Source organism: Rissa tridactyla, chromosome 2 (assembly GCF_028500815.1).
Source record: "Rissa tridactyla isolate bRisTri1 chromosome 2, bRisTri1.patW.cur.20221130, whole genome shotgun sequence".
NCBI lineage: Eukaryota > Metazoa > Chordata > Aves > Charadriiformes > Laridae > Rissa > Rissa tridactyla.
The window spans coordinates 136,663,831-136,677,157 of record NC_071467.1 but is presented as its reverse complement, the minus strand read 5'-3'; the positions used below and the strand labels follow the sequence as shown (position 1 = coordinate 136,677,157).

The 13,327-nt window shown below is 36.3% G+C and overlaps 1 protein-coding gene across 5 annotated transcripts in view; it reads right to left on the bottom strand.

Moving 5' to 3' along the window:
* DGKB (diacylglycerol kinase beta) overlaps positions 1–13,327 on the bottom strand; it is a 364,246-nt gene that overhangs the window by 74,882 nt on the left and 276,037 nt on the right. For 4 of the 5 annotated variants that reach the window (XM_054192842.1, XM_054192841.1, XM_054192843.1 and 1 more), the window contains 2 exons: positions 13,131–13,221; positions 7,062–7,257 (listed from right to left, as the gene is read on the bottom strand). In XM_054192842.1, coding sequence (XP_054048817.1) covers positions 7,062–7,257; positions 13,131–13,221 — 287 coding nt within the window. Of the gene's footprint in view, positions 1–7,061; positions 7,258–9,001; positions 9,067–13,130; positions 13,222–13,327 lie in introns of those variants that run through there. The other variant, XM_054192845.1, reaches the window with a different exon arrangement.

Genomic DNA, 13,327 nt, shown 5'->3' with positions numbered 1-13,327 from the left:
TCTATCTATACTGGCTATAGGGTTGATTTTTAGACACTGAAGTTAATGGCACCCTAATCCTCACGAGGATTTGATTTACTGTAAAGAACACACACTCACATAATGGTAACAAGATATTCCACACAGAAATACGTGACGTTTAGGTTAAAGCTTCAGTTGATGCTTTAAGATGTTCAGAATAGCTATGGTGCATGGGTAGACAGGAAAAAAAGTAAATGAATAAATTTAGGATTTTTTTTCTAATGTTTAAACTTTGAAGATGTATCTGGATTATAAGGGTTAACTTCTGCTGTTTATTTAGGGTATTTTTCTGCCTTCCTAGCTTCAGTCAAGGACAGAAAACCAAGTGCCAAAACTCATGAGAAATGCTACTACTTTCAGAGCAATTAAACAAAATTTAGGGAAGAAATGAAAGTTTCACATAAGTAAAATTTTGTTATTTGTTATTTTCTAAGTAAAGAAATTCAGGTATGTAACTAAATTAAGTGGATTTGGGAGCATTTTAGATTCATGTAACATTATAACCCACTGTGTGCATATTTCCTAAATTTACACCCTAGAAATAAGTTCCACATGGGTTTTATAGTAGTTTACATTGTAATAATACTGGATTTTTCTCCTGAACTTCAGACACTTAACGCTCTGACCATGTACATATATCATCAGTGATTAATCCTATTTAAATAGGCAGACAAGGACGCATATGGATCTTCCTTCTTTTTTACCTTTTTTGGGAACTGAGACACACTATCTGCCATAACCCTTTCAAATTTATTTTACTGCTTATTAACGTAACTTGGTTTCTTCTTTTTTCTGATCTGTGTGTTCGACAAGACAGGTTTTCTTGGGTTGTTTTTATTAGGAAAAGAACATCAATGTTGGATTTTCATTCTTCATACTTCCTCCTTACCATTACAGACAAAAGATCTGATTCCTTAAATGTAGGAAGACTTGAACAGAAGGCAGTCTCTTTGCTTATCTAACAGTTTTATCGTGAGAATTTGGCTGAGAAAGCTGTCTTTCTCCTCACTTTTTCTAAGAAATGCACCAACAGATTTTCTATTTCTGTGTTTGATGCTTCCTCTTTTCCAGATTCACTGTTCTTTTCCTGTTATTTTTCACAGAAATATAAATCCTTATGTATATTACCCAGCAAGGTATTTCCAACATATACTCCCTGCTTGTATCTTTGTTTTGGACAGAGACGTATACCTCACTTTGTGTAGAGACTTCCTGAAAAAGGGCCATAAATGGTTTGCAAGCTATCTCAAATGCAAGAAGGTGTTTATACATCCCTGCTATCTATTCTAGTGAGTTTGAGCCTAGCTTAGAACAGCTTGTAATTATTATTTCCTTTGATGTTTAACTGATTTAGTCTCTGGTTTTCATTAGTTAGGCATATTTCTGCTTCCTTGAATTCAGAATACGAAATGTATTACCTCAAGTTCTTAAACAGATATTGCGATCAACTTAAGTTAATTTACCTTTTTATTTCTTCTTTCTCTAAAGTAACACAAATAACTTACAACACCGATTACAGAAATTGGTAGAACTTAATTATATCACTACTATTTGCTTTCATCAAACTATGTACTAGTTGGGATTGTTGAGGCTGCAATTAAATCATTTTACTTAGACGTTCTGTCTAAACAACACTGTTCCTGTAAGTTGAATGTCTTAACGTGGACCAGCTATGAAATAGCTATAATTAGTTATTTTTCTCTATTGTAATGTGTTAATGGCTATGTTGCTCAAAACTGTCTAAACAAGATACAAAATAAGGGTGATTACCTTATCTAGCCATTACATTATCCATAGCATTTAATAAAAATATTATTACGGAGAGTTCATCATACATGCCTTGCGCCATGTCATAAATAACCTAAAGTCTACCAATACTGAATATACACTGTGTATATTCAGTGTATATAGCATATATATGGTAGATATAGAACACAGTTTCTAACTTTTTCGACTTATGACATTAATTCATATTTAGAGATCTCAAAATTCATAATATGTCAAAATTTTAAATTTAGAAAATTCTAAACAGCAAGAAGTCACCTGGCCAGAGTGTAGTTTATGAAAGACATCCATAAATTAAATTAGTCAGCTACCCTGCAAAGTTTATAAGTTGTTTAGGGAACTCTTGTCAGGATTCCCCTGGCTATAAGGAAGCTTGGGATAAGATTCTCCCTCTCCCCTGTAAAGTGGAATTTGACATCTAATAAGAAAGGTATTTTCGCCTCTCTTACTATGTATAGATAGTTTGAAGCATTTTAAGGCCTTCATAGTCTCTGCATGTCCCCTACTTTGAGTGTAGTCAACTGTCTGTATATACATTGTTCTGTCTCCCAAACTTCTGCATTTCCATTCAGAAAGTCATAATGCAGTTATTATCAGACATTTCCACAGAGTTATTGAATCATATTGGTAAGGTTGGTTTATGCCCAGGTGCTGTGACACGAATGCACATTGTCTTCAATTAGTCTAGTAGTCTGGCATGTTGACGAGTAATAGCTCACTGCAGCTCTTTTAACAAGCTGTGCAGATCAACTTGATAGGTACTTGGTTAAATATCAGTGTGCCTGGTGAGGTACAAAATAAATAGGAAGAAAGTATTGCACTGAAATATTTATAGTCTAAAGGTTTCACCGGTTAATAGTTCATAGACATTGTCTTCAAGAATGAGTCCACTGAGGTGACTGGAACTACTCATGCAAAAACAAGTTACGCATACGTTTGCAATAGAGTCTTAAGAGATTTCAAACTTTAAAGGAGATTCCACTTCAGGACAGGGCTCTAACTGAACTTCATCAATGAAAGCAAATCAGAGAATAACAACATCCACACCGAAGGAATCCTGCTCCACTTGGCAAAAAGTTTACTAGAGAGATTTTCAAAAGAATGATTTCCTTTTTGTCACAAAAGGTTTGAACATTTTATTTTGTACCTCTGTGAAGAAGAAAATTTTGCTGTTTAAGACTTAACATAAGTGGCATATATTTCATGTAAGATATGTTGTCATGATTCAACTTATGGTTTGGATGTAATTTCCAAACAACAAGTAGCTCGGTTACTTACATTTATGTTTCTCAACTCATACTTTAGTTTCTATGCAGTATGTTAATCTTTTTAAAGCACTGATTTTTGGCATTTGGCATTATCAATATCTGTGTATATCCCCCCAAAAAAATCCTGTCTAAATAATGTTCAAGGATAGTTCACAGTTACATCTAAAATGTGTACTTAGAAAGAAGTTGATTGTGGATAGATATATTATAGATATGTGCACACTAGAAGATTTTAAAACAAAACGACAAATGGAAACGTTGCAAGTGTCAGATTCATAAAGTCAAAATACTAATTAAATCACCTACTTCCACAAATTTTCACGTATACCTGTAGTTACATTTTTTCCTAATGCATTGATTTTGTGCAATAGAAATGATAATGATGCATTAGAAATGAAAATTAAATTAAATTAGGAAAAAATAATCTGATTTCTACTCTTAACAACATTTGTTGAAAGACCTCTATACTTATGCACAGGACCTGAAACGAAAACTGTAGTATTTTTTCCATTAACAAAGAAGATGATAATATTTAGTACATTACAGATAAATAAGATTTTCTTTCCAATGAGTTATGAGTTAATCAGACAAATATATTCTAGTGTATATTTTACATGAAAATATCGACGCCAGTTACTCGTTAGACAGAAATATATGATACACGCACAGACACACGTACCTATATGCTGTCAGTGCCAAATTTTGCTCTTTAGGGTACATGCACAACTCCTAACGAGATAAGCAGGGAATGTATTTAAATAATGCATGTTTTAAATTGCCACATTTTAATATATTGTGCATAGAATCAGATTGTTTTCCAAGCAAGTGTCCATTTGATTAGTTAAAGTCCTAATTGTGGTCTGGCTATTGACTATGCAGAAGTGGATAATGGGAAGGGCAAAGAAAATACACGCCTTTGTGCATCAACAGGTGACAACAGTAAATGGGGGAGGGGGGGGAGAGAGGAGAGTAGGCTCAGAGGAATATACCTTCCCTGAATTGTACAGATATATAAGAAAGAAAAAAGATTTGGAGAACTTTAATCCTTTTTCCTGCAGTGATGATCATGCTGCATATACCTGGCTGGTCTTACGTGATACACATAAGAGCAGGGGGAGAACAGCAGCAGAACCTCACAGAGGCTTCTTCTTCTTTGGAAGTTCTCAAAGTCCTGCTGTGGTTGTTCCATGAGGAGCAACACAACATGCCCAGGGGCAACAAACTACCCAGAGTGAGGAGACAGCTTTCACTAGTCCATACAGGCATCCCATTTAAGGGTTCAGACTCTGAATACTAAACTTCACTTCATGTATTTATGATCAAGTTACAAACCCATAAAATCAGAGCGACAAGAAGAATACAAATTGATGTATAGTTAAAAAAAACCCCACAGTTGCACTGGGACTGAAAAAGACTAAAACTAAATGTGTATGCCACTCAGATGTCCCATATAAGAGGAGTAGATTTAAAAAAACAACAAAACAAACAAAAAACCAACACCCAATATATATAGATATATGTATATGAAAAGATGAGGATGTTTGATCACTGTCTCCTAGAGAGTGCAATGTTTATTTGTCAAGTGATTACATGCTTTATTTGGACATAAAACAAACTGAAAGGATATTTATTAAGAATTAGTAAATAAATAAACAGAAGTTAACATGGAGGTATGTGTCTACCATGGTTCCCAATACAGCAATACCTATTTCTGCACCAGGAATTAACATTTTGTAAAACGTTGTCTTCAAACTAAAAAGTACAATCCAACCTTGCTTAAGAAAACAATTAGCTAGACAATGTAAGGCTCTCAAATATGTTTATACAACGCTAGCGAAGGAATCACAGTGTTTCAGAAGTGACAGGCAGTCAGTTATTTCCGCAGTGGGTAGATTTAGATTTATCAAAACTATTTGAGAAGCCCAGACATAAAATTGATTTAATTCCATTATTCAGCAATAATCTCAAATACTGAAATGAAGAAGCACACTCTAACCTGGGAACCTATCTTAGCTAGCAAAATGAAGTGCCTATTCTTTGCTGCATAACATAGGAGCAGATCTATACAGCAAATCAGTTGGTTCTCAAATGTTCACATCACGTTCATTTTGGAGCTTTCCTCTGAGTTGTGCTAACCTGAACACTCATTTGCAGTAAGAGCATGTGCCCCCCTCCATTTAAAAGGAAGGCAGTTTGCATGCCCAAGCCTGCTCAGTGCTGCAAACTGGAATGCAATAAACATGGGCAACTCAGAAATCCAAGACGCGTACTCCTGTTAAGTGCTAAAACGCTACTGTAGAAGCAACCAATAATACTACCCATGTATTCAGTGACGAGACAGAGTTGCTCTAGCTTGATATTGAGAAGTCAATCTCTGCTTTGAAATTGCCTTTTAGTTGAAGCTACTTCCACCCACTCTGCGTGTAAAGTGATTAGAAACTAAGTCATGAGACTAGTTTTTCTAAATTAAGGTACTTAATGTCTGCATTATGAACACTTCTACAGATAATGTAGGATCTTCTGTTCAGTGTTTAATATTTTTATTATTATTTTCTTTTTTCCTGTCCAGAAAATGGAAATGGAGTGTAACAACGCCCTTCTAATACCAATACCAAAAGTAGTCAGTAGTTTGAAATCACTGTTACAAATATATCAAATACATAACTTCAATAATTAAAGACGTTATAACGTCTTGTTTCACTACTATTAAAAGGGTGAAACGTCCTGTCTGCCTATGCTCAGAAACAACACAAAAGGCAAAATTTTGGTGAGCCCATTACCCAATAGCCTGCCTCCTCCTCTTCGACATCAGGACATGATGTAGAAAATGTAGTGTGAGCAGAAGCTCAGCAGCTGGTAAGACTTCAGCTGTCAGAGTGTACCAGTAAGTTACTTTAAGATACTGACAACATATGTCAAATTACTAAAACACACAGAAATTTTGGGTCCTAGTACCTATTGCACCCTCCAAGCCATATAAAAGTACTTTATTCCTAAACTTTTGTCATCCAAATAAATTAGCTGGATTAAAACTACAATACATATTAATTAACTAAGATATAACTAGTAACTTAAAAACTACTGCTGATGAAATGTAAAAAATAGGATATCCAAAACCAGGAAAAGAATCACAATAACATCAAAAAGTTAAAGTCCTGATGTTTATTCAGTCTGAATAAGGAGGAGAAGCAGGAAGATACTCTGAAGCAGGAGATACTCTTCCCCATAGGATAAAAAGAGGGGGAAAAAAAAGAGTTTTCAAAGTCTGGTCTGTTCATCCCTTGGTGTGAACAGAAGAATGTTTTATGATCACTAGAACTTGTGATATGCAGTGACGTTCTACAATGCATAGCATCCAGATTCTACAAAGTAGACTGGAAAGTACTATTTACTGCAGGTTTTGTCAAAAGTTATGATTAATAAAAAAATACATGGAGCAAATGCATCTAATCACCAGGAAAGTATATGAGCCCTAGAAAGGATGGATCATGTCCATGCTACAGCATATGCACTCAAGGATTGCATACAGCATCACGGTATAGCAACATAAAATGCATAGACAGCTTGCTCTTGTTACTCTGAAGTAATTTTCCACAGCCTCTAGCCAACGTTTATTAGAAACAGGGCACAATTATCCCCAGGTGTTATGCACACTGACATTAAGAAGGGTTATAAATGCTCAGTAAGCATCTTCTGCCTCCAAAAACTCCAGGTACTTCTAGAAAGGATATCGTAGTAGCAAACAGTGCCACATGGTGTGGTCAGTCTGCTTAACAGTTAACATCTGAGGCAGGTTTGCAAGTATATAGACTTCAATTGTGAGCACGTCTTTGTTTATGCCTTTGATCCAGTGCTTCACATCAGAAAAGCTAAATGCAGAAGAAAAGAAATAGCTAAGAACTGTCTATCCTTTTTCTTGACAAGAGGCAATACAAGGACAATTATACTGTGTGGAGCCAACTAGCCTATATTAATCTGTAAGCTTACCTTGGCACACAAACTTCAATTCCTTAGCATCTGTGACAGTGGTTCTTTTATCTGACCTCTTCTTTTCTGTCCGACGGTGGCTACGTCTTTTCTTTGTCTCTCCCCAAAGATTCGATCCACCATGCATGCTTGGGATGTTCAGAATGGCAATTCCTTCCAGAGAAATATTGATTAAGTCTAGCTGAATTCCATCACACTGATTAGCAAGGAGAAAAAAGGAAAGGGGAAAAAAAAAAAAAACAAAAAAGAGAGAGAAAGCAAGAAAAGAGAAAGAAAAGTCAGAATGTTCTACCTCTCAGATATTTTTCTTCAGCAATTCATCATTCTTAACACTGTTAATGGGTTATTCAATGTTTACACCTAAGATATATACTTATATCTGGAAAGGAGGTATGAGATAGGAACAGATCCTCATTCAGAAGGCAAAACATGATTCCTATTCAGCTCTTGATTGCGTAAGTGTGGAACCACTGGATAGAGCCATATTGTTAGCTGATGCCTATTCATTGACCCAAATGAAATGTATTTGTAGCTTCACTACAGCTGTTAGCAGAGAAACATTTATACTACAAAAATTTCTATAACAATAACTGCATTTTTTTTGTTGCCTGTTCCATCTAAATTGTCTGTCTTATGACTTTACAATGACACTTGTCATTGTTACACCTGAGTCCCTTCCACATGAAACTGAATATAAAAGCCCCTGCTTAATGAGCATATACAGCTTCATGGAAAAGGGTGTAAGTGGGCCCCGAGAGCACAGAACACCACATCGATATTAGATTCAATCCAAAGGCACAGCTGGCACATTAGTGCGGGTTATGCCTGACTAATAACTCTTAGTGAGAGGTAAGGTTAGTAAAACCGGGTGCAGCAAAATGCACATGCAGCTACAGCACTTCTTATCCCCGAACTTCCATCAGCCAGTTCTCTGGATTATGCAGCATTGCCAAAGGGAAACATGGGATATGCAGCTAACGAAGAGGTATCAGTGCTCCAAAAGCCTTCCAGGACTTACTGGACACACGGAAGAAATCTTACTCTATGGGGTAGTCCCTTCAGTGATGGATTCGTTACTGTAGGGCAGCTTGTGTCACTTATGTTTATTTCTCCTGCTTCCTACAGCAACACTGGACATTGAGGCACTTTATAGGTGTACACTCCTTTGCCTAATTTGGCTTCAAATTATACCTTATAAAGGGACTATAATTTTCACTTCCAGAAGAACAGGTTGCCCAGAAAAGTGGCGGAGGCCCCATCCCTGGCGACGTTCAAGGCCAGGCTTGATGAGGCTCTGAGCAAGTTAAAGATGTCCCTGCTTACTGCCGGAGGCTTGGACTAGATGACCTTTAAAGGTCCCTTCCAAGCCAACACATTCTATGATTCTAAGAACGGTTCAAGAACCTTAACTTATCAGCCTGTTCAGTGACAAACTGCAGCATCTTCTCAGATGGCAAAAGCCTACAACATTTGTAAACACAGTTCACCTGACATACATTGGATGAGATGTAACTGGCTTGATGGGATACACCTAGCCTTGACAGACTATAATTTTCTCAGGCTAAATCCTCCTCCCCACCCACATTGTTTGAGGATTAGGGGAAGCTCCTAATCCATAGAAAACATAGCAAAGTACTGAAGAACCTCCACAGAAGAAAAAAAGACCCAACTTCAGATAACTACAGTTGAACCTGCAGGTGGAAGGCAAAGCATCCAGTTCTACTTATTAATTCACTGAACCGCCCAAAGTTCCCAGGGTTTATTTACTTGTACCTTGGCTAGAGGTGGATAGCTTCGTGCGTCACAATGTAGCTGGAGTATATAGCCATGCTGGCAAGTCACACGCACCTTACAGTGTATAGCAGCATATTTTAAAAACATTAGATGTTTTGCAATGTTCCTCCTCCTGCAATGTTCTGCAAGCCAGTAGGGGGTCCAGTCAGGCATTTAAAACTGATTAAGGGTCTTATTTTGTAATTCCAATATATAATAATCAGGAAGAAAACTGGAAAAATAATTAACCATGCTTCAGTAACAGTCCACTGACATCTCGCATCTTGCTGCTCTGTGGGTCACTGGCACTTTTTCCTCTCTGCCTGAACCTTTGTCACAGCTTTGAAGAAGAAAAGGAAAGTACAACTCGAAAATAACTGTGCATAATTATTTGTTTACCCTGAAACTTTCTGAGATGACAAAACAGAACTGTATTACAATGCATATTCTGCATCTTCTTAATTCTTCTGAGAAGACTGTAAGTCTGGAGAGAGAACGTTTTCAACATTAAGGTTTCCATTTCATATTTTCTCTTCAAGAATTAAATTTTAAACCTGTGGATTATATTTATATAGGGAAACCTTTAAAGTCAAAAGGCATCTGGAAGTGAGTTGGCAGTTGTGGCAACTACTGTAACTGAAAGTGTAACTTTTAAATCACACTTTTCTTATAAGAAAAAAGGTGTGGGTCTTCACTGTTATTTTGGATGAAAATTCGTGGCTCCCCCCTATATTTTATATGTATTAAATATTAAGATGATTTATTTTACTAAAAATTCTGCTCATGTGTATGCTCACTTACTGCTATACATTCTAGATAAACAGATATTAATTTCATAATTAAAAGTAATCTTGTGTAAATACCCTGCAGGCCTCAATGAATCAAACACATACTGTGTGTCAGGCCTCCCACTGTCTTCAAGTGGAATGTACTGGCTGGATAATTAGATAGTACATATTTTTTAACCTTATTTGCATGCATATTATATCTTTTGCACACTGACAAGCAGCAGTAACAACAAAAGTCAGATTACCACAGGGAATTCCCACAAAGAAGTCTTCATTCCTTATAATTTGCAGCCTAAATTAAAATAATTTGATCTTTGACAAGGATGAAATGTCAAGCAGAAGGGGGTCCTCTACAAGCCACGGCCTGTGGCTTCTGAAATCTGCCTAATTTATGTCAGTCACTTCTTAATACATATTTAAGTATTACACGAGAAAGATGATAAATATGCAATCTGACACCTTTGGTATTTCCCTGCTGTTAATTTATAAAGGTCTGGCGTCCCCCAAACTGACTGGAATTATTTAAATAAAAGAAGAATTGTGAAATAGGATGGCGCAGGGTCTGGCTTCCATTTTCACTCAATATTGAACACAGCAGGTAGTACACTAAGACAATTATTTGACTAGGCCTCAGAATCCCACAGTGACGAGGAACTTTCTGAATTAGTAAAGGAGAATTTCTTTTGTTCATACACAGACAAGAAGTTTGCGCTACAGGTAGCCCTGCGTTGTCCTCACACATTCATACACTACAACAACAAAACACAGATGTGTTCTGCTCCTTTTCTGTTTTTTTATCTTTTATTTCAAATGATGCGCTGATGCCGCTAAAAATAAAAGCACGCTTTTAAAATGCGGAGCATGCCTACCTGCCTTCTAAATTAGAAATGAACACTAGCACTTCCATTTCTTTTTTTGCCTTCTTTCCTGGACTCAGTCTCTTTTCAGGCATTATCTTTAACACTTCATTCATTAGATCAAAATTTTTCAGACCCTCTTGAAGCTGAGAACATTTCCATGCCTGAAAACAGTTGAGACTAAGGCTTTGCTGTGTAACGAAGTGCAGTATCATGCAAGACTATACGACTGTTTAAACTCCTTTCTCCCTCCCACTAGTGCCAGGTAGTACAGCAGGCTTCCTCTGGTCCCACGATGCTTCTACAGCGCTGGAGGTATGGGCCATGCCATCTCCACTTACACTGCATCTATGCCTACTCGCATTAAATACCCTTCACACACCTTTCTTTTTTTCTGAAGTGGAAATAAAGTGTAAGTGGTCTAAACTGTAAAGTCTTAAGCCTCATTTAATGACATTATTATTAAAAATAATTACTTAATTTTGCCCTGGTTCTTTTTTTTTTTTTTTTCCTCCTTTAGAACCTGTGTTTTTCTCCTCAACATCTTATATCCCAATTTGGAAATAAAAATGCATATTATTCTGGATAACATCAGAATTTAGTGTCCAAACTTTGTTCTGCATTTCACACAGAAGAAAATGTACAGAACATTGGAGACATAAATGTATGTTCGGAAAGCCAAGCTTAATTAGGTTTGAAATCAAATTAGGGTTTGCCTACAGAATGTTTGATCGTTGTCTCCCAGCTCAGAGATACAGATCCTTAATCTTCACGAGCTTTGTTCATTCAAAACTTGGCCATAGAGCAAACGCATTCTTTGTGCATTTTATTCAGAGGGAAATGTGGTATCGTACACCAAGCTTTCATTTACAGCAACATCCCCAAGGAAGGGGCAGCAGGTTAGAGATCAGATGAAAACAATGCTACTCTCAAGTGTTTATAACATTCAAACAAGAAACATTAGATACAAGCACATTGGCAAGCATTGTTCATTTAAATGTAATTTACTCATTGTAAATAAATCTGTAAATTACTACTTCCTAACAATTCTTGTGTAAACATTTTGGAAACTATTTCCTCTATGGTTTTTCTTCCTGATTGTAGGACTAATGATAACGACCAGGATAGATGAAGTGAATATTAACAAACTTGTCTCATATACTGGCAATGTAATACTTCATTGGTAACAATAGTGTTATTGGTATCAATTGGTAATAATTGTACAACTGGTATCAGCAGCATCACAGACTTGCATGCATACTTGTTTGCTTTGGGTTGTTAACATCTCATTGTCCTTTCAATGGTTGCAATTAGATGGTTTAAGATAATCAAATCTTACAGGCTACGTAAGATTTTTGCTGGATAGAAATACTTTCTTGGGAAAGCCTGCTCTTCAATTTGTATTTAATCAAAAGGTACATTTAAATTGCAGTATATTCAAATCAAAAACTGATAGTAAGCAGTAACCATCAGGTAAACCTGATGGTAAGCATTTCTTCCATTTACTAATCAAATATTTTCAGGCCACATGTACTTAAACCCAAATGTGTGAAGCACTGTCTTGGGAAGCAAGGTATTTATTGTTTGGTTTGTTTTTCCTGGGGTTTTTGTTTGGTTGTTTGGTTTTTTTTTTTTTTTTTTATTTTCTAATCTAAAGTGTGGAGCATGTTTCCACTTTAAAAGAAACATAACGGCGTAACAGGGAAATCTGGCACCGCAGGTCTTACAGTTTCATTCTCAGTATTCTTTGTTACTGTTCTACTACCAGATCCATGGTCCCTTCGGATCATTTCAGACTTTGCCTTTCAGGAGGCTTTGACCAGACTCTCATAGCTCTCACCAAACCTCTCCCAGTGCCTCATGCTACTATACAAATACTCCATTGACATGTGCAGTTTCTCATTACTATTGTAAAGGAAAAGCAGCATATTCTTCTTGAGAAATGATTTCATTATTTAACTTAAATTTCCAGGTTTGCACCTTCACTCATTTCACATTTTTCATTTACTTATTTATAAATATCACCCCCCCAAACAGTTTATGTAATGTAGCCACTTATTCCACCAGCCATCAAAGTAGCAGTGGCACATTATTTTAAATTCCTATTTTGTCTGTAGCTATCCTGTGTCTTTTCAGTTAAAGTTCAATGTATAATGGAAAGATGACCCCTTGTGCAGACAGAAAAGCTATTTAATGAAGGGGAATGATTCCAAAAAATATATATTCTTTAACCTTTATTCAGGAAAGTAAGTACGATTTTAGGGAATTGAGTTTTAAAGGTTATAAAAACTTGGGACCTAGAAATAATAAGATTTTTTTTTATTTTAATCCTGCAGCAGCTCTCACTCCCTCCAACAGTCTTTCATTTTTCCATCTGACCTAGCCACACTCCCTATTGATTTCTAATGTTATATTTCACCTCTTGACCTCGTCTACTGTATTAAGACTTCACTAATCATCAAACTGAACTTTGTTCCAGTGTGCAGGGCTACACTACAAATAGACACGATAAAAATAATATTTTGGAATATAGGGTCGAAAGGATGTGCACTGCTTTGCCTTGTTGGATTCAGGCACTCTGCACCCTTGCTCCCTGCATTTCAGCCAAACTAGCGACATTTCAAGGATAAAGGCAACAATTAGTTTCTTACTTCTATTTCTACAGATTCATGCAGCTTCTTACAGGTGGCTGAGAAAGTTTCCGAAGTGCCAAATTCAAAATACCAAAATTTGTTCTTCATTCTGAAACAAGAAAAAAAGAAAAGAAAAAAGAAAGATCTTATTCACTATCAATATGTGACAAAAGTGATCATCCTGTCTTCCATTATAAGTAATGGCAAAGGCTTGG